Source organism: Micrasema longulum, unplaced genomic scaffold (assembly GCF_059751315.1).
Source record: "Micrasema longulum isolate JH-2025_06_02 unplaced genomic scaffold, ASM5975131v1 h1tg002874l, whole genome shotgun sequence".
Taxonomy (NCBI): Eukaryota; Metazoa; Arthropoda; class Insecta; order Trichoptera; family Brachycentridae; genus Micrasema; species Micrasema longulum.
In genome coordinates, this window is record NW_028279995.1 from 19,189 (window position 1) to 44,881 (window position 25,693).

A 25,693-nucleotide genomic window follows, 5' to 3' on the forward strand; every position below is an offset into this window, starting at 1 on the left:
AAAAAATAATTGAGAGGATAGAATCCTAGAATAAAAATCTCGGGGAGAATCGACGGGAGATTGTTTACATTTTAAAGTTTTCAATCACAAAAAAATCTTCAAAGAAACGTTATGAATCCTTAAGGTAAATCCAAAATTACCAAATTAATTCAAAAGTTATTTATTATTTATGTATCTACCGATTTATTCAGTTCATTTAGTTACAATAAAAACATTTTTTTAAATGTTCTGATACAATTAAAATAAAATTCAACTTAAGAAAATTAAAGCTAGGACAAAAAATATTGAAAAGGGGCATTTTAGCATAGTAGTCGTATTTGAATGCTAAACTAATTCATTTCGCATGCTAATAAAATTAAATAAGTACCATAAACAAGATCAAGTTCTTACAAATTTAATATTCTCCCTACAGCCGTTGAGATCGAGGTTTGTCTACGGCGCACGGCATGTTTTTCTATGTAAATCATCTGACATTGCTCGTTTCTGTGACATTCGAGTAAGTGAGTGACTTTTGCGATAAAGCGATCTTTAATTAATTGCAAAATGGCCAGTTTGAAGATTCCACGGTTTATAAGACTAGCGAAAACTCTCAGCGAAGCTTCCGGAAGATACCGCCACTTGTCTTTTCTCAGGTAATTCCGAGTTGCGCAACATAACCTCAAACACGAATGATGAAATTTTAGAAGGAAAATAAATTATTTGATTAATACCGCCCGATTATTGCATTACATAAAAACATTTGATGATTAAATCGGAAAAATGAATTCAGTTCGTACTCAAGTGTCCTGCCGACATTTTTGCTTCTTATTCATTAAGTTATTGCTGTTTTACGCGGAGGTTGACGAGTAACGTAGATAGCTGTATTTTTCAAGACTTATTCGTAGATTTTAACTCTTTAGTCATTTCTGTGTCTTATTTTTTGATTTTTTTATAGCCAATCAAGAGGCTTAAGTAAGCTCTAATAGATTGGCATTAATGAGCAATACTTAATCTAAACAGTCTTAAAATCTACCTAAATTAATAAAAGGTATAAATATGCCATAATCTAGACGTAAATGGCAAGTGTGACATCGCGAGTCAGGAGAGACACCACCGCTTGCTTCTTAAATGCCTGAGACAGCGTCAGCATAGACTGTTTCACATTCCAATATACAGGACCAATCTGCCAATGGTTATACCTGTTGGAAGGGCTATTTCTATGTTGAACAATATTACTTTGGACATTGACATTTTTCACGTCTCCGAGGGAGTTTTTCGTTACAAGATTCTCTTACTTTTTTAACATATTATTCTCTGGATATTATGTATACTCATGTGTTACTTTTAAATATACCTAATTTTACCTAATTATTTTAATTATTTCTATATGCATGAATTAAGATATTCCATTTTGTAATGTACATTTATATAAATAAATAAAATTGAATTAAAAATAATAAATTCAAGCAAACTACGAACAAATGATTTCTACAATGTAATTGTAATTCTTATGTAAATAATACGAGATATTTAAAGTTTTTTGACAAAAGTTGAAACAACTTTTTTACCAACATAAACAAATATCAAAAAGACCCAGATTACGAGGTTTGATTTAAAAATACACAGAGTTCATGTATATTTTTACAATCTTTGTTTATTCCTCAATATTGTTATCATTCGTTATAGGCGGCAGCCTAAGCTGATGCGCCTAAATCTCATGTACTGCTTTTGGTCCAAGTTCTTCCTTCAAAAAAGCATCCAAACAGATTTTGAGCCGGTTGACTGAAATGGAATGGACAACTAGACTTGACAATTTATTACAGTCTGAAACTACCCCGCTGGAAAGGAAGTTTATCTTGGAATTGGGGACGATAGAGCTTCCAGTTATGGACCTATAAATGTGTGTTGGGATTTAACTAATACATCTCATGCAGGGGGCAGTCCTAGTAAATTTGGGTATCTTATAAGTTTTTATCGAGTCCGCTCTCTTCCGTCGTTCTTCCAATGATGTAAGTCCTAGGGCTTTTAATTATACTGTGTTAAGGCATCCTTTTGAGTAATTTGCGATTTTTGTAGCGGCTAGGTGTAGCAGGCGCCACATTCAACAGTATGAAGGCTGTCCTGAGATTGGATATTTCCTCAGTTAAAACCAAATGCCGCCTATATAACGCATGCATAAAACCTATTCTCTTCTACAGATGCGAATCGTGGCACATGGTTTTGAGAAAAGGTGTCTTAGAAAAATCTTGGGTGTGCGGTGGTTTGGCTTTGTAAGGAATGAAGCAATAAGAGAACGGACTAACAAACTCCGGTGACAACCGCCATCGAGCGGAGGCAATACGGTTGGCTAGTACACGGGATAACCCAAAAAATAAAAGTATTGAAAGCTAAAGGGCTTCTCTAGCAATTAATAACTATGCCGGCGTGTTTTACAATCCTAGCAACATTTATGGAAGGTACTTTTTAGTACGGCCCGCAGTTCCGTGAGTGATTCAAAGCGAAACATCGTTTCTTAATTCTTTTTCAGATCGGCGCCCGTCACAAATCTTCCCAGTGCGTTTGCCGTCCGATCGTTTGCGTCCGAAGAGGTGAAAGAAAGTTCGGAATCGTTGACAGAAGCGGAAAAAAGATGCCAGCAGGAGTTAGAAGCGCTTAATAAAGATTTAGAAGAATTCAAGGAAAAGTCAAAAGACTTTGAGGTAATTTTCTTATTCTTTGTTAGTAAAACATACAAGTTTTTTAGTGAAAAATTATGTGTGAATATTTATTGTAATTTATTACAAAAATAAATACAAGTGATACTAAATCTAAATTTGTTGCTAAAGAGAGGGAAGGCTAGGCATCTACAGGGCCTATGACCTGTATGTTTAAACATCCACATTTCCTCAACTCTTCCATCCATTGACTTTTGTGCAGTAAAAGGCGGCCTCCGTGGTGTAGTGGTCAAGATGCTTGACTCACACTCGGAAGGTTCCGGGTTCGATTCCCGGTGAGAACACAAAAATTAAAATGAATTTTTTCTCAAGCCTGGGTGTTCTGTGATGTAATTCACCACTGTAATTGGGTCTCCTGGCCTGTTGTGGTGCAAAAAAAAAAAGTAAAACCTTTTTCATGTGGGTAAGTTCCATTTCACCATAAAAGAGTTATTTCAGAGTTAAAACCGGTGTTGTGGAGCTAGTACACATTGCGTCTAATAACTATAATATCTTTAGAAATATATTCAATATTGGGTTTAGGTTTTCAGTATTCCTCCATTACACATTTACGTATCGACTGAAATAATTTGTTATTAAGTAATAAGTACTTATTAGGCACAAAAAAAGCATTTTATCGGAAATCGGGGATAAATCATTCTCACAGCATAGGTACCAATGTTTCATTTTGTATGAAGAAAATAGTAAAGAATTTACGCCCATCGCAGTCAGTCGCGTAGTCCAGTACTAGCTACTTAGTCAACTTAGTATTAGTAGCTCTTGGAAAGTTGGCGCAGGTGCACGTTTCGCCCGAGTCATTAGCGATACACAATGGTTTTTTCATGTTTTCAGCAGTTAGATTTGAAATATTATCATATTTGAATTGAAAATGGTTAATTAAAGCCATTCTCTATAAATATTCCATTTTTCCCTTTTTAAATCTCTTATTTTTTTAATGTGTAGTGACTACACAGCACCGTAACGCGCGGGTGTTTTTAGGACAGTGAGGGAAAGGTTTAATTCAAAATAAATTTAAGGAAATTGTTTGAACCCTGAAACGCCTGAAAACAATTTACAATTCTTAAACTTCTTGGGCCAGTTGGTTTTATTACAATATTTTGAGCTTGTCCAAATGTTTGTAGACAAAAGACTAGATTGGGTGTAAAGTGGCCACTTAAACCAGCCAATGACAGGTCATAAGCCCTGTAAATGCCTAGGCTTCCATATTCCCTTCTCTAAAATGTTCTCCATACCTGTTGTAATTTTTTTTTTTTAAAGAAATCTTTGCATTCTTATCATATACCTAAATATTTAAATTTTGGTGGCTATTATCAACGAGTTGTAAAAAACTCACTATTAGAAAATGGAAATTAAGTTGTGGTAGAGTGGGGTGCGAACCCCGGACCTTTGATCCATGAATCCACGACACTAGCCACTGGACCACAACCCGATTCAATTCTGTCGATCTTAATGACTCCCTAGGGGATGAAATCCAGTATAATGGCAAACTGGTGGATTTTTATAAGCTGGCGCGTGCGCTATACTTACACATACGCATTGTGTAGTATCAGTGAATAAGCCCATGGTATGACATCGCACGGCATACGCATTATGAAAATAATCTCTCTCTCTCTCGCGCTTATGAGTGTGACATAGACAACTATTGCTTTATTAGTTGCTAATGGTATGGTAATACAATATACACAGAATGCTTCTGCGTTCGTCTGAATTTCGCTCCGATTCTTAATACTAAAAATATAATAATATGTACGAGTATTAAGTTATGGATTAAAAACACTGGTATATATATATGTAGGTTAGGTTAGGTTAGGGTGGTATATATATATATATGTAGGTTAGGTTAGGTTAGGTTAGGTTAGGGTGGTATATATATATATGTAGGTTAGGTTAGGGTGGTATATATATATATGTAGGACATGTAGGTATTTTCATTTAATCGAATTATGAATTGTTCGATTATGTAGTGATGGCGCTCTCGCAAAACTTACACAAAAACATTTTTAGTGTAGAGAATACTGATTTTTAAAATCTTAGATATTATATTAAATGTTTTTAAAAATTTCTTTTGGATTAGAGCGAAAAAAAACAATTGCTTAAGAAAATGTCATATATTTACGAGTATTTATTTTTAAACAAGCATAATTTTATTTAATATTTTGTGTTTATCTTAATAATAATTAATAGAATGTAATCAAAATGCACAGTACAAATTATATCGGAGAAAATATGTGTACACTTTTATTGATAAACAATAAATCTTGTTATTTATATACCTAAAAGTCATCGCTTTCCTATGGAATAATTGGATGGGGGGGAACTTACAACAATCATATTAAACCATTTGAAACTATTCAAAAATTTATATTAAAAATAATGCTTCACAAAAATCGCACTTTTCCCTCTTTCCAATTGTTCCAAGAAGCTAAACTTTTAGACCTAAGACAGATATATTGTTTTCAATGTTTAAAATATATATTTAAGAACCAAAATTTATTTACAAGTAATTCAAATAGATCTAGTCAAAGAAGGAATCGTGTTAGAAATACCTCATTGCAAAACGAGGCTCGCACAGAGACATGCATATTTTATAGGCCCAAAAATTTTTAATTCTTTTTTTACTGATAATATTTCATTGATTCCAAACTTTCAAAATTTTCCTTCTTTTAAAAAACATACACTATCCTGGATTCAAACTAAAGATATGAACTCTTTTTTTTCTGATTTATTTTGTTGCCCTTTAATAATAAGGAGTATTTTTGTGTTTTTTTCTTAATATTTTTTATTTCCTTTTTTAATTACTATAAAAAAAAAACCATTTTACCTTTTACAGAATAATTTATTTTTTCTTTTTTATGTTATACAAAATTATTATAACTGTCCATTATTTACTTTAGGAGCAAAAATTCTTTAACATTTTCTTGTATACCCACGAACAGGCCATACCTTTGTGGGATTTTTTTGTCTACTATTTTTCTATTAATATGTACTTCATTGATATGTAATTATGCTTTATTTTTTTAATACTCTGTTTTATTATCATGTTTATTGTAAAAAAACAAAAAAAATTAATAAAAAAAAAATATTAAAAAATATACACAATTTCGCATTCTAGTTTTAGACTATAAAAAAAATACAATTTTTCAAATTTAAATTGCCTCTTGTTTTCGGAAGGACTATAATAAGTAAAATACAACATTAATTTTTTTTAATGTAAAATGTATAAAATAATGAAACAAAGTATTTTAGTAAATTAATATTACATTTTCTTAACCAATTGTATATTTTTTTTCTCATACACACAACCCTCTAATCCAACACCGAATTTTAAAAAAAGATAGCACATTTGGTTCAAATTTAATACAATATTTTTTTTAATCAACATCCTGTAGATTTTAAATGCGTTGTTGAGTTTTCTGAATGCGCCAGCTTAAGTTAAACTACCAGTACCTCTTTAGCCTTTTAACTCCGGTGACTCGACCCCCAACTGAATTATCAATAATAACCGCGTCACCAGCATACTCTAGGTAACTAAGTTTTCACGAGGAAGAGATAAAATGCACACTTTTGTTTATTTCCTAGGATAAATACAAGCGAGCCTTGGCCGACGGAGAGAATCTGCGAAAGAGAATGGCGCGCCAAGTAGAAGACGCCAAGGTCTTCAGCATCCAGGGCTTCTGTAAGGATCTCCTAGCGGTAGCGGACACCCTAGCGATAGCCACTACCTGCGTTCCTAAAGATCAGGTAAAATAAATCCCACCTTCTAGTCCTATTTAGAATTCTCAACTCACTCTTTGATGCGCCTGAACTACTAAGCTCGATAAAATTAAATATCCCAACTAGAAACCTCAGACAAAACTCACTCTTTCATACCGATAACCATAGAACTAACTATGGTTTTTATTCCCCTATGCCCAGAATTCTCAAGTCTGCCAACAAACATACCAGTCTTGATTTCTTTAATAACAAGTTGTCTCCTTTCAAACGATCACTGAATCAAATTCAATTATAAACACCTCTCTCTCCCGCTTCCACTCCTACCGAGTCTACTATATACCATTGTCTCTTTCTACTTTCCTTTGTAATAATTTTCTATGTCTATAAATATGTCCTTAAAAATGCCTATTGGGCGTATATATAAATAAATAAATATTATTGAATAGGTGCTCTGTAAATGAACATATTCGTTTGTAGATATCCGAGGGCAACGCACACCTCAAGAGTTTGCTGGACGGTCTGACGCTGACAGAGGCTCAGCTGAACCAAGTATTTCGGAGACACGGGCTCGAAGTGGTAAATCCGATCAAGGAGAAGTTTGATCCTAACTTGCACGAAGCCCTGTTTGCACAGGTAAATGTATTTTCTTTTTTTATTTTTATGTTTGAAGCACTTTGTGGGACATTATTATTTAATATATTATAATACACAATAAAAGGATTTGCTATTAATAATGGTTACGACCCAAATATTATAAATAATATTTTAATCAAAAAACAAAATATTCAAAATAAATTCCTGTTTTTTTAATAATATTTAGACGGTGGAGAATATTTTAATTCAATATATGTTGATTGCTGATGAAATAAATTATTCTAACTGTTTTGAATATCCTCAGGAGGTGCAGGGGGCGGAACCCGGGACCGTGGTCGTAGTCAGCAAAGTGGGCTACAAGCTTCAAGAGCGGTGCGTGCGTCCGGCGCTCGTCGGCGTTGCCAAGTGATTTAGTGATTCCACGACCAAACGGGACGTTCTTCATAGACAATGTTAAATCTTTATAGAATATAATATTATTAATATTTAAAGCATTCACTCTGTGGTCAAACATTTTACTAAATGTTATTAAATATTTGTATATAACCACTCACCGACTTTTCTATGTCTACCGGTTTTGTCAGGACTCCGATTATAAACAACACGACATTCATTTTAATGAGCACATGCACTGATCAGGTTATGAAAATATTTTATGTTATATTTATTTTTAAATAATGGCCACAAGAATGCAATGCGCCACGGTTTGGCCACCACTGCTCTAGATAGACCAAAAAAGACCCGGACTGGCGACCCAGAACGGATGGAAGAAGTGTCGGCAGACCTCAGACGAGGTGGTCTGAGGACATGAGACGGTTTGCAGGAAGTGGTTGGATGCGGTTGGCTCAGGATAGAGAGATATGGAGACTAAAGGGGAGGCCTATTTTCACTATTGGATAATAAACGGTTGATGATGATGATGAGGGTGACCTCGTATAATGGGCTATATTGAAAGGTTGTTTGATTATTGATCAAAGGAACATTATTTTTTCAAAGCTTTCCTGACAGTAAGTGTTATATACAAATATTTAATAACATTAAAAATATATTATTGTTGTTATCATTAAATCAGGGCATGCAGCTATCAGCTGAGATGACCCTATCTTGTTTTTCTGGTAAGCTTATTTAGCTTACTTTATAAAAGGTACACAGCTAAAATGGGCTCATTGCATTTTTTCCATTTTTGAGATATTAACCTTTCCCTTACTGTCCTAAAAACACCCGCGAGTTACGGTGCTGTGTAGTCACTACACATTAAAAAAATAAGAGATTTAAAAAGGGTAAAATGGTATTTTTATAGGGAATGGCTTTAATTAACCATAATTTAATTCAAAGATGATAATATTTCAAATCTAACTGCTGAAAACATGAAAAAACCATTGTGTATCGCTAATGACTCGGGCGAAACGTGCACCTGCGCCAACTTTCCAAGAGCTACTAATACTAAGTTGACTAAGTAGCTAGTACTGGACTACGCGACTGACTGCGATGGGCGTAAATTCTTTACTATTTTCTTCATACAAAATGAAACATTGGTACCTATGCTGTGAGAATGATTTATCCCCGATTTCCGATAAAATGCTTTTTTTGTGCCTAAAAAGTACTTATTACTTAATAACAAATTATTTCAGTCTCTACGTAAATGTGTAATGGAGGAATACTGAAAATCCAAACCCAATATTGTTTATATTTATAAAGATATTATAGTTATTAGACGCAATGTGTACTGGCTACACATCACCGGGAGGGAGGGTTAATAGTGACTGATTGATTGCAACAAGATTTTCAGCCGAAACCATAATGTATTTGAATCAGTTAAAAGTCACTTCAAAAATCCTAAAATTAGGCATCTTTGTTAAACCTTAGGAGTACATTAAAATAAGTGTTGAATAAAAGGCATAAACTGAATGTTTCGTTTTTATGTTGTACATAACTTATGTGTAGAGACTGGAAAACAGCGGTGTTATTATTTGTGAAAAGCGATGTTATTTTTGAAAACTGGCGGTGTTATTTTTTAGAACCAATTTGAGTACACGGGTTGATAATAAAAGTCAAAGGCGTTGTTTTTTTGCATTAAAAATATTTATTTTACAATAATACAACATTAAAAACACTGAATATAAACTACATATTATAAACCGACTGGTAATATATATTTTTTTAAACTGAATACAAAAAAATTAGCAAATATTACATAAACGCGGAATATATATGTGTGCAATGCACATGCAAAAGATGGTCACCCAAAACCACCTTCAACGTCTCAACACATTTAGTCATGTAATGCGCTGAATCTGTCACTACACTCTTTACATTTTTAAATTCAATATTGTAGTCTTTCAGGGCGTCGATTATAGCCCTGACACAATTTGTGGCGTTGGCTGACTCTAAAAATGTTACCCCTGCCACAAACAGTTTTACCTCTTCATGACTTGTATTAACCCTTACGCTGCTACGCAGTTTTTCAAGAATCTAATCAGAAATCCTCTTATTTATACATTTCAAAAATATTTTATCGAATACGTTGTTTTCCAAACACACTACTGTTTTATCAATTAATAGCAATTCCAAGAAAAATCTTCCATTTCATAAATATCTAGTTCAAACCCAATGGAGTGAGCAAGATAGAAAATTCGTGCCGCAAATAGACATTTTTCGTACAGCGGTTGTAAACCCTTTCTAAATTGAAAATAAAAACAAACAAAACTGATCTCGTACTGCAATCTCAAGGCGCATTGTTATTATTGAAACGAAATAATTATGATAGTTTTTTTGTTGATTGCGGGGCAAAGTGCTCTGTTATATATTATCAAACCTACCACTTCCATAAATGCATGCTAAACAAAAATTGAGTAAAATATATCTTGAAATTTGTTGCAACAGAGAGGGAAAACATTTTTGCCAAGTGAATATGGAAGTCTAGGCATTTACAGGACTTATGATCTGTCATTGGCTGGTTCAAATGACCACTTTACACACTGCGAAATATTCACTATTCTGGTTATATTTACACATGCACATTCATGGTTATTTTTACATTACCTCAACTCTTCCATCTGTTGACTTTTGCAAACTAAAAGAGCTGAAACCTTTATTGATGTCGGTGAGTTTCATCTGGATAAATTATTTTACCTCCTAGGTAATGCCTAAAAATACTTTAAATTTTTTATGCAAGTTATTTTAATCAACAATATTTTGAGTATGTCCAAATGTTTGTAGGGAGTTATTTAGATTGAAACTTAAAGGTAACCGGTAAATGTACTAAGTGATATTATTTCTTGGTAGTTGTCATAATATAATTTTAATTAAAAAAAATAATGTTTTTGTACAACTGTCTCAAAAATTGATATCTCTTCTAAGAAAAATATTTCGTTTCACTAATAGCTAGTTCACGCATAATGGATTGAGCGAGATAGACAACAGTTGCCGAAATTTCAAACAGCTGAGGTAAATTACATAATTTTTACATTTATTTATATATTTTTAATCTTACTTTGTTACTTTAACTAACAATTTAACTCTGCAAAGCGTCCTTTTTATTATGAATAAATTTACAAAATATATCATTCAAAATGATAACGGATAGTAAAAGTGATAAAGAAATAATAGTATCTCGCCGAGAAACTCAGAGGCTTAGCAGCTGAACCTATTCCGAGAGTGAATTAAACAATAATGATATTTTTTTAAGTGATAGTGATAATAATTTATAATATGACTCTTACGAAGAGCACGAAATCGAAGAAGCTTTTTCTGAAGTATTTTTGGATCAATATCGAGCTGATATACCTCATTTACGTTTTCTTTGTAGAATAGTTTGTAGAATAGAGTTTGTATAGTAATAATTACGTTTTGTTAGTAATAATTACTACCTAATGAACAGCTTAAACATTTTGATTTCCCATTACTGTGGGTACCCATTATAATAAATTAACAAATGATTTTTTAATATTCAAACGTCCTAATTGACAATCATTAGGTTCCATGGTGAATTATTTTTTATGTTTTATGGCTCTTTACTTATTTGTTTATATTCTTAATTATGGGATTTTCCGGTGATATAGGGACCTCACAAGATAATAATTTTTATATTAAAGGTAAAGTATTCAATTAGTTATTCATTACGGAAGTACATCAATATTTTCGTAATCACTGAATCGGGTTTAATAGCGGGGAAAACACCGAATATAATTATTTTCCTCAGATGTCATATAAGTGATAAAAAATCTTACTATTAACATTGATTTATTTTTTATTTCACTGTTTCTGGAATGTAAAAAAGTTCACTGTTTCAGGTCCCGACTAGCTAGAAGTTTTCTGTGTTTAGTCGTTTCTCTTTTCTTAAAAGCACTGTGAATTTAAACATCATAAGTAAATTTATAATGAGGATGTTTAGTGGTTTAAAAAAAATTAATTGTTAATAGACGAAGCTTTTTTTTTTCAATTTTTATGTATCGTATTATCAGCGCTACGATCTTTTAAAGTTTTGTATTTCTGACATTAATCCACGTGTGACATCGCAAGGTCTCTTCCGCTTCTTCTCGGTTAGTTCTGTTGATTGGTTTATTGACGATTAGCAAACCGGAAATCTTAAACAACCCTCTTATCATCGGTTGATTCATATGAACAAGTGACGTCGTTTAAAGTTGTTGGTTTTCATCAAAATATTTTAAATTATTTTTTATTCATTTTCAAGAAACTTTGCTGTACAATTTAATGCTTAAATTTTTACTGCGCGTAAGAAAATATTTTTTGTATTAAATTTTCCGTAGGCCTGAAATAAGTACGAAACTAAATAATAACCCGTTGAATAAGTAATTTTTATGTTTTGAAAATGTTTTATACCACTGACGGTTAAGTGCAACAAGCAGTTCCCGAATTCATTTACCCTTTTGGGGATTATGACGTCAGCATCAGTCTAGTTAGAACTTTATGATAGGGATTAACAACAACGATATATCGTTGTTTAGCAGTATAAGGGTTAATTCTAAATAATATGGCGAACACACAACGGCCTGAAGTCGGTAGTTTCGTCGCAAAACAAATCAATTTTTTGTTTTGTAAAACTTCTTTCACTTTGCAAACTCTGTCGGCAGCTACAAATCCGAGATATTTCTCCCTTAATTATGGTTAGATAATTTATATAGCGCCATTCAGTGAAAATCACCTCAAGGGCGCTGAAATGTTTTTGTGCGCATGCAAATCTCCAGCACCTGAAAAAACAATTGTAAACTGAGAAAGGAAAACTGTATTTTCGTTAATTTTTTAGGTCTACTTTCAATGTTTTCATTCGGCGTTAATCTTGAAATTATAATAGTATTTGTAAAAGTTGTGGCTTTGGAAATTGTTTTGATCAGTTAAGTTTACGAAACAAATTCACTGCGTACTATAAAAATTACAGGTAAAATGTCGAATGTCGTATTTTTATCACTTTATAAATATGTCAAAAATAGTTAGGTTATCAAAATCGGTAAAATATCGTTAAAAATAAAGGTTTTGCTCAGAATAAAATAAATAATTAATAAATCAAATACCTTGCATATATTTGTCAATCCAGGCTCTGACATTCGGATCATCGAGTTTTTCCGAAGGTATATTGACTTTGATAAGGTTTCAGGTGTGTCTTTAGCTAATTCCGTAACAGCATCCTGTCTTCTGGTTACATCTTTTATTTATAAAATTGCTTTGAAGTGCAAGCTCTATTCTTCTCGTAATTTTTCCTATGTTTCACACCATTAATATGTTTTTCACAAGAATCCTTTCATTCCCAAGATATCGTCATATTCATCAGAATCGGCACATAACACAATTTTGACAGTTTCAAGCCAAGATTTCATAGAATAACGCGGAGAAACAAGTGTGAAATTAGCAACTTAAAATATTCTTTGAAATATTTTATGGCTGTTCAAAGCTTGCTCAGCTTCTTCCTTTTCTTAGTTTTTTTGACACTGGCTAGAACACCCAACTTAGGGGTGAAAAAAGAAGAAGAAGCTAAGCAAACTTTGAACAGCCATAAAATATTTCGAAGAATATTTTAAGTTGCTAACTTCACACTTGTTTCTCTGCGTCATTCTATGAAATCTTGGCTTGAAGCTGTCAAATTTGTGTTTTTATGTGCCGATTCTGATGAATATGACGATATCTTGGGAATGAAAGGATTCTTGTGAAAAACATATTCATGGTGTGAAACGTAGGAAAAATTACGAGAAGAATTCAGCTTGCACTTCAAAGCAATCTTATAAATAAAAGATGTAACCAGAAGACAGGATGCTGTTACGGAATTAGTTAAAGACACGACTGAAACCTTATCAAAGCCAATATACCTTCGGAAAAACTCGATGATCCGCATGTCAGAGCCTGGATTGACAAATATATGCAAGGTATTTGATTTATTAATTATTTATTTTATTCTGAGCAAAACATTTATTTTTAACGTTATTTTACCGATTTTGATAACCTTACTATTTTTGACACATATTTATAAAGTGATAAAAATACGACATTCGGCATTTTACCTGTAATTTTTATAGTACGCAGTGAATTTGTTTCGTAAACTTAACTGATCAAAACAATTTCCAAAGCCACAACTTTTACAAAAACTATTATAATTTCAAGATTAACGCCGAATGAAAACATTTGAAAGTAGACCTAAAAAATTAACGAAAATACAGTTTTCCTTTCTCAGTTTACAATTGTTTTTTTTCAGGTGCTGGAGATTTGCTGCGCACAAAAACATTTCAGCGCCCTTGAGGTGTTTTTCACTAAATGGCGCTATATAAATTATCTAACCATAATTAAGGGAGAAATATCTCGGATTTGTAGCTGCCGACAGAGTTTGCAAAGTGAAAGAAGTTTTACAAAACAAAAAAAATGATTTGTTTTGCGACGAAACTACCGACTTCAGGCCGTTGTGTGTTCGCCATATTATTTAGAATTAATACAAGTCATGAAGAGGTAAAACTGTTTGTGGCAGGGGTAACATTTTTAGAGTCAGCCAACGCTACAAATTGTGTCAGGGCTATAATCGACGCCCTGAAAGACTACAATATTGAGTTTAAAAATGTGAAGAGTGTAGTGACAGATTCAGCGCGTTATATGACTAAATGTGTTGAGAAGGTGGTTTTGGGTGACCATCTTTTGCATGTGCATTGCACACATATATCGGTAGTCAGATGGCAGAAGGGACCATCTGTATTTTTTTCTGTGTTTTAGTTTTCAAAAGTTTTAGTAAATATTTCGGTAAATACACATAGAAAAAAATAAATAAAAACAGCATTATTTAGAATGGTAATTTGTTATTTAAAAATAACACTAAAATATTTTAGTTTGTGGATTGAAGTCTTGGAATTTAGTCCTATTTTAGCTCTCCTGAACATTTTTGAAAATTACAGATGGTCCCTTCTGCCATCTGACTACCGATATATTCCGCGTTTTATGTAATATTTGCTAATTTTTTTGTATTCAGTTTAAAAAAAAAAATATTACCATAGTATGTAGTTTATATTCAGTGTTTTTAATGTTGTATTGTAAAATTGTTATTGTTATTGTAAAATTGTTATTGTAAAATAAATATTTTTAATTAAAAAAAAACAACGCTTTTGACTTTTATTACAACCCGTGTACTCAAATTGGTTCTAAAAAATAACACCGCCAGTTTTCAAAAATAACACCGCTTTTCACAAATAATAACACCGCTGTTTTCCGGTCTCTACACATAAGTTATGTACAACATAAAAACGAAACATTCAGTTTATGCCTTTTATTCAACACTTATTTTAATGTACTCCTAAGGTTTAACAAAGATGCCTAGTTTTAGGCGTTTTGAAGTGACTTTTAACTTATTCAAATACATTATGGTTTCGGCTGAAAATCTTGTTGCAATCAGTCAGTCACTATTAACCCTCCCTCCCGGTGATGTGTGGCTAGTACACATTGCGTCTAATAACTATAATATCTTTATAAATATAAACAATATTGGGTTTGGATTTTCAGTATTCCTCCATTACACATTTACGTATAGACTGAAATAATTTGTTATTAAATAATAAGTACTTATTAGCGCAGAAAAAGCATTTTATCGGAAATCGGGGATAAATCATTCTCACACACAGCATAGGTACCAATGTTTCATTTTGTATGAAGAAAATAGTAAAGAATTTACGCCCATCGCAGTCAGTCGCGTAGTCCAGTACTAGCTACTTAGTCAACTTAGTATTAGTAGCTCTCGGAAAGTTGGCGCGGGTGCACGTTTCGCCCGAGTCATTAGCGATACACAATGGTTTTTTCATGTTTTCAGCAGTTAGATTTGAAATATTATCATCTTTAAATTAAATTATGGTTAATTAAAGCCATTCCCTATAAATATACCATTTTCCCCTTTTAAATCTCTTATTTTTTTAATGTGTAGTGACTACAGAGCACCGTAACTCGCGGGTGTTTTTAGGACAGTAAGGGAAAGGTTAATATCTCAAAATTGGAAAAAATGCAATGAGCCTATTTTAGCTGTGTACCTTTTATAAAGTAAGCTAAATAAGCTTACCAGAAAAACAAGATAGGGTCATCTCAGCTGATAGCTGCATGCCCTGATTTAATGATAACAACAATAATATATTTTTAATGTTATTAAATATTTGTATATAACCACTAAATGTCAGGAAAGGTTTGAAAAAATAATGTTCCTTTGATCAATAATCAAACAACCTTTCAATATAGCCCATTATACGAGGTCACCCTCATCATCATCATCATCAACCGTTTATTATCCAGTAGTGAAAATAGGCCTCCCCCTTTAGTCTCCATATCTCTCTATCCTGAGCCAACCGCATCCAACCACTTCCTGCAACCCGTCTCATGTCATCAGACCACCTCGTCTGAGGTCTGCCGACACTTCTTCCATCCATTCTGGGTCGCCAGTCCGGGTCTTTTTTGGTCCATCTAGAGCAGTGGTGGCCAAACCGTGGCGCATTGAACGACCACAGGTGGCGCAATTTACGAATTTACGCCCATCGCAGTCAGTCGCGTAGTCCAGTACTAGCTACTTAGTCAACTTAGTATTAGTAGCTCTCGGAAAGTTGGCGCGGGTGCACGTTTCGCCCGAGTCCTTAGCGATACACAATGGTTTTTTCATGTTTTCAGCAGTTAGATTTGAAATATTATCATCTTTGAATTAAATTATGGTTAATTAAAGCCATTCCCTATAAATATACCATTTTACCCTTTTTAAATCCTATAATCCTGTACCTTTTATAAAGCAAGCTAAATAAGCTTACCAGAAAAACAAGATAGGGTCATCTCAGCTGATAGCTGCATGCCCTGATTTAATGATAACAATAATAATTTATTTTAATGTTATTAAATATTTGTATATGACCACTTACTGTCAGGAAAGCTTTGAAAAAATAATGTTCCTTTGATCAATAATCAAACAACCTTTCAATATAGCCCATTATACGATGTTCAATTCAATTCAATTAATTTATTTTAAATGTAACATATACATTACAAAAATATATTCAATACGTACATATTATAAAAAAGAAAAAAAAATACACGTAAGAGACTCATGTCAAAGTAGTAGAAGAATCCTGCTCCGGAAAACCCCTTCGGATACATGGAACAGATCAATATCCAGAGCGATGTTGTTCAGCATAGCGGTAGCCTTTCCAACAGGCATAACCATAGGCAGGTTGGTCCTGAATATCGGAATTGTCACGGATAAATTTTTTAGTCCAAAGTTAAAATGTCGGAATCTCGAACGTAGTTTCTCTATTTACTATCAAAACATTCGAGGCATTAACACTAAGTTAAATACCTTGAGATGTAATCTTTCTACAGGATGTAAATACGATTTTCTATTTTTTACGGAAACCTGGCTATCTGACAATATCATGTCAACCGAACTAGGACTAGCTGAGTATAATATATTTCGTTGCGATCGTTCAGTATCTTCAAATAAAAGACGAGGCGGTGGTGTCATGATATGTGTAAATAAATTGTATTCTTGTTACACCGTTGAGTCTTCTAGCAATATTGCAGATCAAATTATATTATGTGTTTCAGTTGGTTCCAAAAAAATGATTATTGGTTGTGTTTATATTCCACCTTCTTCGTCTATTGATACTTACAAGGCCCACACAGAATTGGTAGAGCGAGTTTCCACTGATGCAGCTTCTGTGCTGATATGTGGAGATTATAATTTGCCTAAAGTATCTTGGATTAATGATGGAAGTGGAGTTAAAACACAAAGCCCCAATACCCCTCAAACAGCGGTGGTAGTAAATTCATTTGCTTACATGAACATGTATCAATTAAATTTCGTAAAAAATTGTTCAGGATACTGTCTAGATTTGATTTTCAGTACTATACCTAACATTTCTGTATTAGAATCTATTGATCCTTTGTTGCCCATCGACAAGTATCACCCACCACTTGATTTAAATGTTACGCATGCCTTTAATATTGACTCACTTAAGCCTAACGATAATGCGCATTACAAGTTTGATAAAGGTGATTATGATGGGTTAAACCTATATTTCTTGTCCTATGACTGGAGCACTATTTTTTCTTATACTGATATTAATGAGGCTGTAATTAACTTTAACCAATGTTTGAATGAAGCAATAAATATGTTCATCCCCAAAGCTAACTTTATCCGACCAAAGTTTCCAAAATGGTTCAGTCCGTATTTAAAAAACTTAATATTTGAAAAAAAAAGAAATCACAAATTATATAAATCAACTGGCAACCTAATAAATTACCAAATATTTTCCCAATTGAGAGAAATGGTAAAAGCAGAGACAAGAATCTGTTACAGTGTCTTTATTAGCAATACTGAGCAGATGATAAACGATGACCCGAAAAAGTTTTGGAGATTTGTTTCGGATAAGCGTGGCGATCACCATATACCGTCAATTATGTTCCTCAATGACGGACGAGCAACTAATGGTGCCGACATTGCAAATCTTTTTGCAACTCATTTTTCATCCGTTTTTGCAAATAATAATTCCTCATGCTGCACTATCCCTTTACAATATTCAAATACTATAGATTTAAACAGTTGCACAATTTCTAATAATGATGTTTTTCGTTCTATGAACAAATTAACTAGTAAAAAGACCACTGGGCCTGATGGTATTCCAGATTTATTATTAAAAAATTGTAGCTTCAGTCTCTCTAAACCAATTTCATTCATGTTTAATCTCTCTCTATCATCTGGTGAGTTTCCATCCTTATGGAAGATAAGTTATATAAGGCCTATTTTTAAATCAGGCGATAAATCTGATGTTAGCAATTATAGGCCTATCTCAACATTATCTTGTATCCCTAAAATGTTTGAAGCTATAATTGCTAGCAAAATCACGCCCATGTTTAAGAATATACTGATCGATGAACAGCATGGATTTAGATCTGCCAGATCAACCACCTCTAACCTGGTAGATTATACCCAGGTTATTGTCAAAGCACTCGAAAATGGTCAGCAGATTGATGTTCTTTATACAGATTTTTCTAAGGCATTTGACAAAGTAGATCATAAAATTCTCATGTATAAATTACATGCCTTGGGAATAAGAGATCCATTACTATCATTTATTAAATCGTATCTAACTAGTAGGACACAAAATGTTCGGATAAATAACTATTTATCAACCAGTATTGATGTTACATCGGGTGTACCTCAGGGTGCTCATTTGGCACCCCTGCTTTTCAATTTGTTTATTAATGATGTTGCTAAATCATTCTCTTACTCTCGTTTTTGGCTCTTCGCGGACGACAACAAAATTCTCAAAATAATTCAAACTTTACAAGACTGCTTTCTTCTTCAATCAGACATTAACTCTTTTAACCGATGGTGTAAAGTCAATAAATTAGAACTAAATATTAAAAAATGCAAAATAATGTCATTTTATAGAACAAAACAACCAATTTCCTTCGAGTACCTATTAGAAAACTCCAAAATTGATGTAGTCAAGTCCATCAGAGATTTAGGAGTTGTTTTGGACTATAAACTGACATACAACGAGCATATAGATAATACAGTAAATAAATCACTGAAATTACTTGGCTTCATTAACAGAATATCCTCTGATTTTACTAATGTCCGTACAATCAAAACTCTGTATTGCTCAACTGTTCGCCCTCTTCTTGAATATGCCTCAGTGGTCTGGTCTCCATTCTATGTCAATCGCATTAATCACATTGAATCAGTCCAACATCGCTTGCTTCGAAAAATAGCGTGGATGCTCAGACTAGAGAGAGATAATTATTCTTATGCTGAAATAGAGTCAATGTTAAATATTTCTAGTCTACAAAAACGTAGAACTAATATTGACTCCATATATATGTTCGGCATACTAAATGGTATAATCGATGTTCCATCATTACTGGGACAAGTAAAATTCAATATCCCGACTCGTAGATTGAGAAACAATGAAGTACTGTTCATCGATCAGCATAGAACAAACTATGGCCTAAATTCTCCAATGACCCGCCTTTGTCGTATTGTTAACTCAAGACAGGATCTGGACTTTTTTGGTTTAAGTTTACAACGATTTAAACGAGCACTAAATAAATAGTCCAGATCTTGTCTCGATGTCCCTTATGTTTGTCAATGCTTCTTTCTTTTTTCTTTAAATGTTTTAAACTATTCTTTTATTGTAATATTTAAACCTTATAAATTGTATACATGGACAATGTCCGTTAATAAATAAATAAATAAATAAATAAATAAATATGAAACAATCTATGCTGACGCTGTCTTAGCTCATCATAATTTCAGAATTATCGATCATTCCGCGCAAAAATCAATAAAAATGTGTAGTCAAATACACATTCCTTCTAGTCTCTAAACTGTTGTAGCCAAGCATACCCTGGAGAAACTCGGTCAGGTAGAGCCAAGGATAATACCCGCACTCTCTCATGTAGAGATATCTCAGAAACTTCTTTTACCATTTAGTATGCTGAACATATTATATCCGGAGTCAATATTAGTTCTACATTTTAGTAGACTAGAAATATTGAACATTGACTCTATATCAGCATAAGAATAATTACCTCTCTCTAGTCTGAGCATCCGCGCTACTTTTGGAAGCTGAACTGATTCAATGTGATTTATGCAATTCACATAGAATAGAGACCAGACCACTATTCTAGGGGGCATATTCTAGAAGAGGGCGAACAGTCGAGCAAGTTGAGAGTTTTGATAGTGCAGACATTAGTAAAATCCGAGGTCTGTTGATGAAGCCAAGTAATTTCAGTGATTTATTTACTGTAGTATCTATATGCTCGTTGTATGTCAGTTTATAGTCAAAAACAACTCCTAAATCTCTGATGGACCTTACTACATCAATTTTGGAGTTTCCTATTAGGTACTCGAAGGAAATCGGTTGTTTTGTTCTATGAAATGACATTATTTGGCATTTTTTAATATGTTAAAAACTTACAAAACACGGCTACCTGTCTTATAAACGGCTGGCAGAAAAACAGGCAAAATGCGACGATTGCTTCAACCTCTTTTTTGGCCGTTCAAAAAAAGAAGTTCTTTCAATTGGTTTGTTATGAAGAAAATGGCCGGCGTCAAAACGCCACAGCGAAAAATAAATTCGTCTAAAATAAAACGGCGTAATTCCAAACATGACAACTATTTCCTTTATAAGAAATGTTACTATGTAGCAAATCTAAACATTTAAGAGCTTTACATACGAATTGCATTGTTCAAAGAAATAAAGTCATACTCAAATATATGCGACCAATATAACAATATATTTACCGAGGCTGATATTTTTTGTGACAATATATGTAAATTTAGGTAAAAAATTATAGAAATTTTGAGAGAAGCAGACATTTAACATTATTATTATATAAATATTTTTTCATTTCGTTTCTTTTACATTTATTATATTGAACATAATTTAAATTATTGTATTAAGTGTAAGCAATTTTTTTGGTGTGTGCATGAGTTTCTTACACTAATATACAAAGAAATTGGCAATATATGTGTACATACTGTTTGTTTACCTAATAAAATAAATAAATATGTTTCTGAAAGCGCCCTGTTTTACCTACTCTTATAATGTTCCAAACACAATACACATTGGTTTTTTTTCATGACACAATAGTCTAAAAATAATGATTAGGCTAAAGTACATCTTTAAAGCTTCGAAACTTAAATACAAGTACAAGAAAATGTTAGTATTAATTACGTCACACAAAAAAATATCCATGCGCTTACGCGATAAGGCAGTCAGAATACTCTAGAAGGCCGAATAAAAAAATTAAATATCTCCAGAAATCTGTTAGTAAACTAGAGTAAACGTGAGCGCTCGAAATATGTTCCCTCAACCTGCGGCCAACTGGCATATTATGTTTGATAGAATAGACTTTAGTCTGTTGCGAGCATTCCCCGGCTACTTTTCTCCTCGCAATTACTAAAATACCTATATGAAAGCTAAGATACTGCACAAATCGATCTGGAAAAGATTTAAAAAGCGATGGTGCAACCTTTCACCGGTAAGTAATGTTCTAATCTTAATCAATACTTGTTTAAAATATCTATTTTTATGATAAAAAACGTTTTACTAATAAGTTACCAGTCGTAAGATATCTCCTGTCTCTGTCCTGCTCAGTTAGTCGGGCGTATAGTGAAACGACAAACAAAGGTGACGCGTATGCGGAAGGGAGCGACATACTGAATAAAACTTACAGTAGACCGATGTAAACAGTCCGCGCTTTTTACTGGACTACTCTTTACTTGTCAAAGTCGTGACGACACTTACTCCTTCCGCTGGTCAACTTTGGGATGACTTTTTCGCTCAGATTTATAAAGAGTATTATCTCTATGTATTATATATTTCAATGATAATTTATACGGATAATTTAAAAGTAAAACTTTTGAGAAAAATTATAATACATGCTTACCACTTTCTAAATTTTAAATGCGGATAAGCATTCATATTTTTGCACTGTTTTTTGCACTGCTATTTGCACTACTTTGCACTACTATGCACTACTATTACTATGCACCACTACTTTGCACTACTATTTTTGCACTGCTGATAAGGATAAAAAAACTTTTTACACATTTTTCACACCACTTTCTATTTCACAAACACAGTAAAACTCCTAAATTACGTTTTTTAAAGGACCGACAAAAAATACGTAAATGGGTAATGTAAAAATCAAATTTTATCAAAAAAATATGTAGCAATTTTTTTCATTTCACCATTTTTTTATTGAAACTTTTTGAATGTCATATCCATAAATATAATTGATAATTGTCTGTAAAACACAATGAACCGTCTTTAAAATTACAACTTAAACGCGAAAATGGCGCAATAAATGTTCGTAAAACACAATTAACTGTTTGCAAAATTACAATAAAAAAACACGAAATCGGCGGCAATTATTTCGATTATCGGTTTAACTTTAATTATTGTACCAACAAGTTGGTATGATGATAGAAACTAACTTCAGACTTGTGCTGGACGTTTTCATTTTCATAGAGGATTGCATTTTTTCTGACCGACAGGTTGGTATAATGACTGGAGACTAACTTCAGACTCTTGAATTGTCAAAAAAACCAAAATAGCGGCAAAGTATCTTCGTAAAACACAAATTATATTGTCTTGAAAATTGCAAATTAATATAAAAAAGCTGGTATAATGATAGAAACTTACTTTAGTTTTTAGTGCGTATTGCAAATTTCTCCGACATTAATTGCGGGGAAAAAACGTAAAACTTGGTTTTTGATACCCATTCAATAACATCCCGAGACGTCTCTGAGCAGAGATAATGTAGAATTCGTAGAACTATAACTAGTTTCTTTGAGCTGCAGAGCGCACAGGCGGTTGGGATTCAGTTCTCCGTTTCCAATGATGACAAAACTAGCAGTTCACAAAGGAGTTCTAGTGCCAACTCTAATGCATGGAAGCGAAGTATGGAATTGGAAAAATAATTATGAAAGTATGTTAAATGCTGTCGAAATGCCAACCCTCAGGCGAATGTCTGGTAAAACGATGTATGATAGGTGCACAAATGTCGAGATCCGCGAACTATGCAAGGCTGAGACTTGCATTATCGACAGAATCAAGGAAGGGGTGCTGCGTTGGTTTGGACATGTAGAGCGAATGGACAGCGAAAAAACGGCTTAAAGGATCTACGATGCGAATGTTGATGGATGCAGAAAACGAGGAAGACCGAGAAAGACATGGCACGATCAAGTCCATCAGTAGATGGACATGTCAAGAGTAGGGATAATCAGCGTGCGTGCATGAGAAGATGTATGAATGTAGAGGAAGCGAGGTCTGTGTGCAAAGAGTGATATGGCGTTCTATCCTCTTTACCTAACCTTGCGGCGAAACAGCGTGATGGTTTGTTTGTTTTGTACAAAAGCTAGATTGCAATGTGTCTTGCAGCTACAGAGCGCACAGTTAGAAATCTAGCATTCATGTCCATTGTTAGCAGTAAGCAACCGCTTGATGTCTTTTTTTATTTGAAGCATTAGTTTGTGGTTATTCATTGTATTTAATTAAATTAATTTATTTATATATATACCCAATGGGCATTTTTAAGGACATATTTATACATAGAAAATTATTATAAAGGAAAGTAGAAAGACACAATGGTATATAGTAGACTCGGTGGAAGTGGAAGCGGGAGAGAGGTGTTTATAATTGAATTTGATTCAGTGATCGTTTAAAAGAAGACAACTTGGAACAATTGGAAGACCTGAGAATTCTAAGCATAGGGGAATGAAAACCATAGTTAGTTCTATGGTTATCGGTATGAAAGAGTAAGTTTTGTCTGAGGTTTCTAGTTGGGATATTTAATTTTATCGAGCTCAGTATTTCAGGCGCATCAAAGAGTGAGTTGAGAATTTTAAATAGGACTAGAAGGTTGGATTTATTTTGACGGTTTTGAAGAGAAGATATATTTAAGCTAGTTTCTAACTCATTATACGTATATTGGTCTCTGGATAAGCGCAACCTCCAGCCTATCTTTTTTTTAAAATCGGTGTTTAACTGATTAAATATTTTTTGTGAACATCATAATATGGAGACCAGATAACAGAGCAATACTCTAGGTGCGGGCCAACTAGGGAACTGAAGAGAGCTTTAAGGGTGATGATATTTTTGAAGTCAGTTGTGCTTCTGTTAATAAATTCAAGGAGTTTCAAGGATTTATTGATAACATGTTCAATATGAATTGCAAAAGAAAGTTTAGTGTCAAGTATAATTAAGTAATTAAAACAACTTTTATTTTAACTACTCGTTTTTTTTTTTACTGACCGGTTTCAAACCTGTACAAGCTTCTTTATCAAGGTATACTTAACTAACTAATTATATCCTATTTTATTATATCAATATTGTGCTTCTAAACAATTATCTCAGTCCCCTACCATCAAACATTAAACCCGCAATCTACACAACTAATAATATAGGAACATTGTTTAAGTCCCTAAATATAATATACCAACTAAATTGTAATGATTGTGATTCAATCTACATTGGAAAAACTAAAAGATACTTTAGAGTAAAAATACACTTAAGGTGCCTAAATAATAATATTTTTTCTGAATTCACAAACCATCTGATAGAAAATAATCATAACTTCAAGAAAAACCCTGGATAAAAAGTTCTTCATGTTGAAAATCAAATATTAAAATTAGACAAATTGGAAATCTTAGAAATTAAAAAAGCGATTCATAAGAAAAAAATCATAAATAACCAAATAAACAATATTTTCTTTAGTCCACTCCTGTGTAGTTTTGAGCGTATCCATCTCAAATTACTCTTCCCATCCTTACAAGACAAAGAGACTTGATTTATTAGTTCCATACGAAGCACAATATTGATAAAATAAAATAGGATATAATTCATTAGTTGAGTATACCTTGATAAAGAAGCTTGTATGGCTTTGCTTCTTGGTTTTTTATAAAACTCCATAGTCAATGATTTTAATAAAAATATCAATAAAAACGCCTTGATTAGCGTTCTTATAATTTATCTAAATATTTCAATTTTGGTGACCATTTTCAACGAGATGTAAATAACTCACTATTAGAAAATGGAAATCAAGTTGAGGTAGGACGGGGTTCGAACCTCGGACCTCTGATCCGTGAGTCCGCAACACTAGCCACGGGACCACAACCCGATTCAAATAACTTAGTAAAACTTAACAAAAGAGATTTTAGTGATAATTTTATCAAAATCATTATTTCAATTTACCGAGTACTCTCAGGTAAAAATCCTGCAAAAGGAAATCGACTGGAGATTGTCGGTCTCTTGGTGTACTGGTTATTGCGTTTGCCAGGCATTAGATAAATACGTAATTGTAAAACAATAAATATCAATCCACGGTATCGTACTTTATCATGCTATGTAGACTTTTGGTGTGGTGTGAAATGGGGCAATCATGCTCTGTCACGCAGTGGTTTGCACGTGCATAGCGGTCCTACATTCGATTTGATTTTTAACAACCCTACTATGCCTAATGTAGACGATCTGCTACGGAGCGATAATTGATGTATAAATGTGATTTCAAACATGTTTATCACTCGGCAACTAGTTATTATATTGTATATATACTAGCCATTATAATTTATTTTAAAAATCGCCACCAGGGTAAAAGTTTTTGATAAAATTTGGAACAAAAAGTCAGTTGGTCGTATTCTGTCAGAAGTGTAATTTTGCTAAGTTCAA

General features: G+C 33.1%; 1 protein-coding gene and 1 long non-coding RNA gene across 2 annotated transcripts; one reads left to right on the plus strand and one right to left on the minus strand.

The window, feature by feature from the left end:
• The first annotated feature begins 456 nt into the window (after positions 1–456).
• Roe1 (grpE protein homolog, mitochondrial Roe1) lies at positions 457–8,909 on the plus strand. Its single transcript, XM_088241384.1, has 5 exons — positions 457–632; positions 2,507–2,678; positions 6,273–6,434; positions 6,885–7,040; positions 7,306–8,909. Exons 1-5 carry the CDS (start codon positions 544–546, stop codon positions 7,408–7,410), a joined length of 684 nt encoding a protein of 227 aa, XP_088097510.1. The 5' UTR covers positions 457–543; the 3' UTR covers positions 7,411–8,909.
• A 2,084-nt stretch (positions 8,910–10,993) lies between these two features.
• LOC148271436 (uncharacterized) lies at positions 10,994–12,853 on the minus strand. The gene is made up of 2 exons (XR_015825093.1): positions 12,533–12,853; positions 10,994–12,211 (listed from the first exon to the last, which is right to left on the minus strand). It is a non-coding gene; the product is annotated as an uncharacterized LOC148271436 (long non-coding RNA).
• Between the last annotated feature and the right edge of the window lie 12,840 nt (positions 12,854–25,693).

Coding starts and splice junctions, on each gene's coding strand:
- Roe1 (XM_088241384.1), top strand. CDS start 544: ATGGCCAGTTTGAAGATTCCACGGTTTATAAGACTAGCGAAAACTCTC. Junction 2,679..6,272: donor AAAAGTCAAAAGACTTTGAG/GTAATTTTCTTA, acceptor TTTATTTCCTAG/GATAAATACAAGCGAGCCTT. Junction 6,435..6,884: donor CCTGCGTTCCTAAAGATCAG/GTAAAATAAATC, acceptor ATTCGTTTGTAG/ATATCCGAGGGCAACGCACA.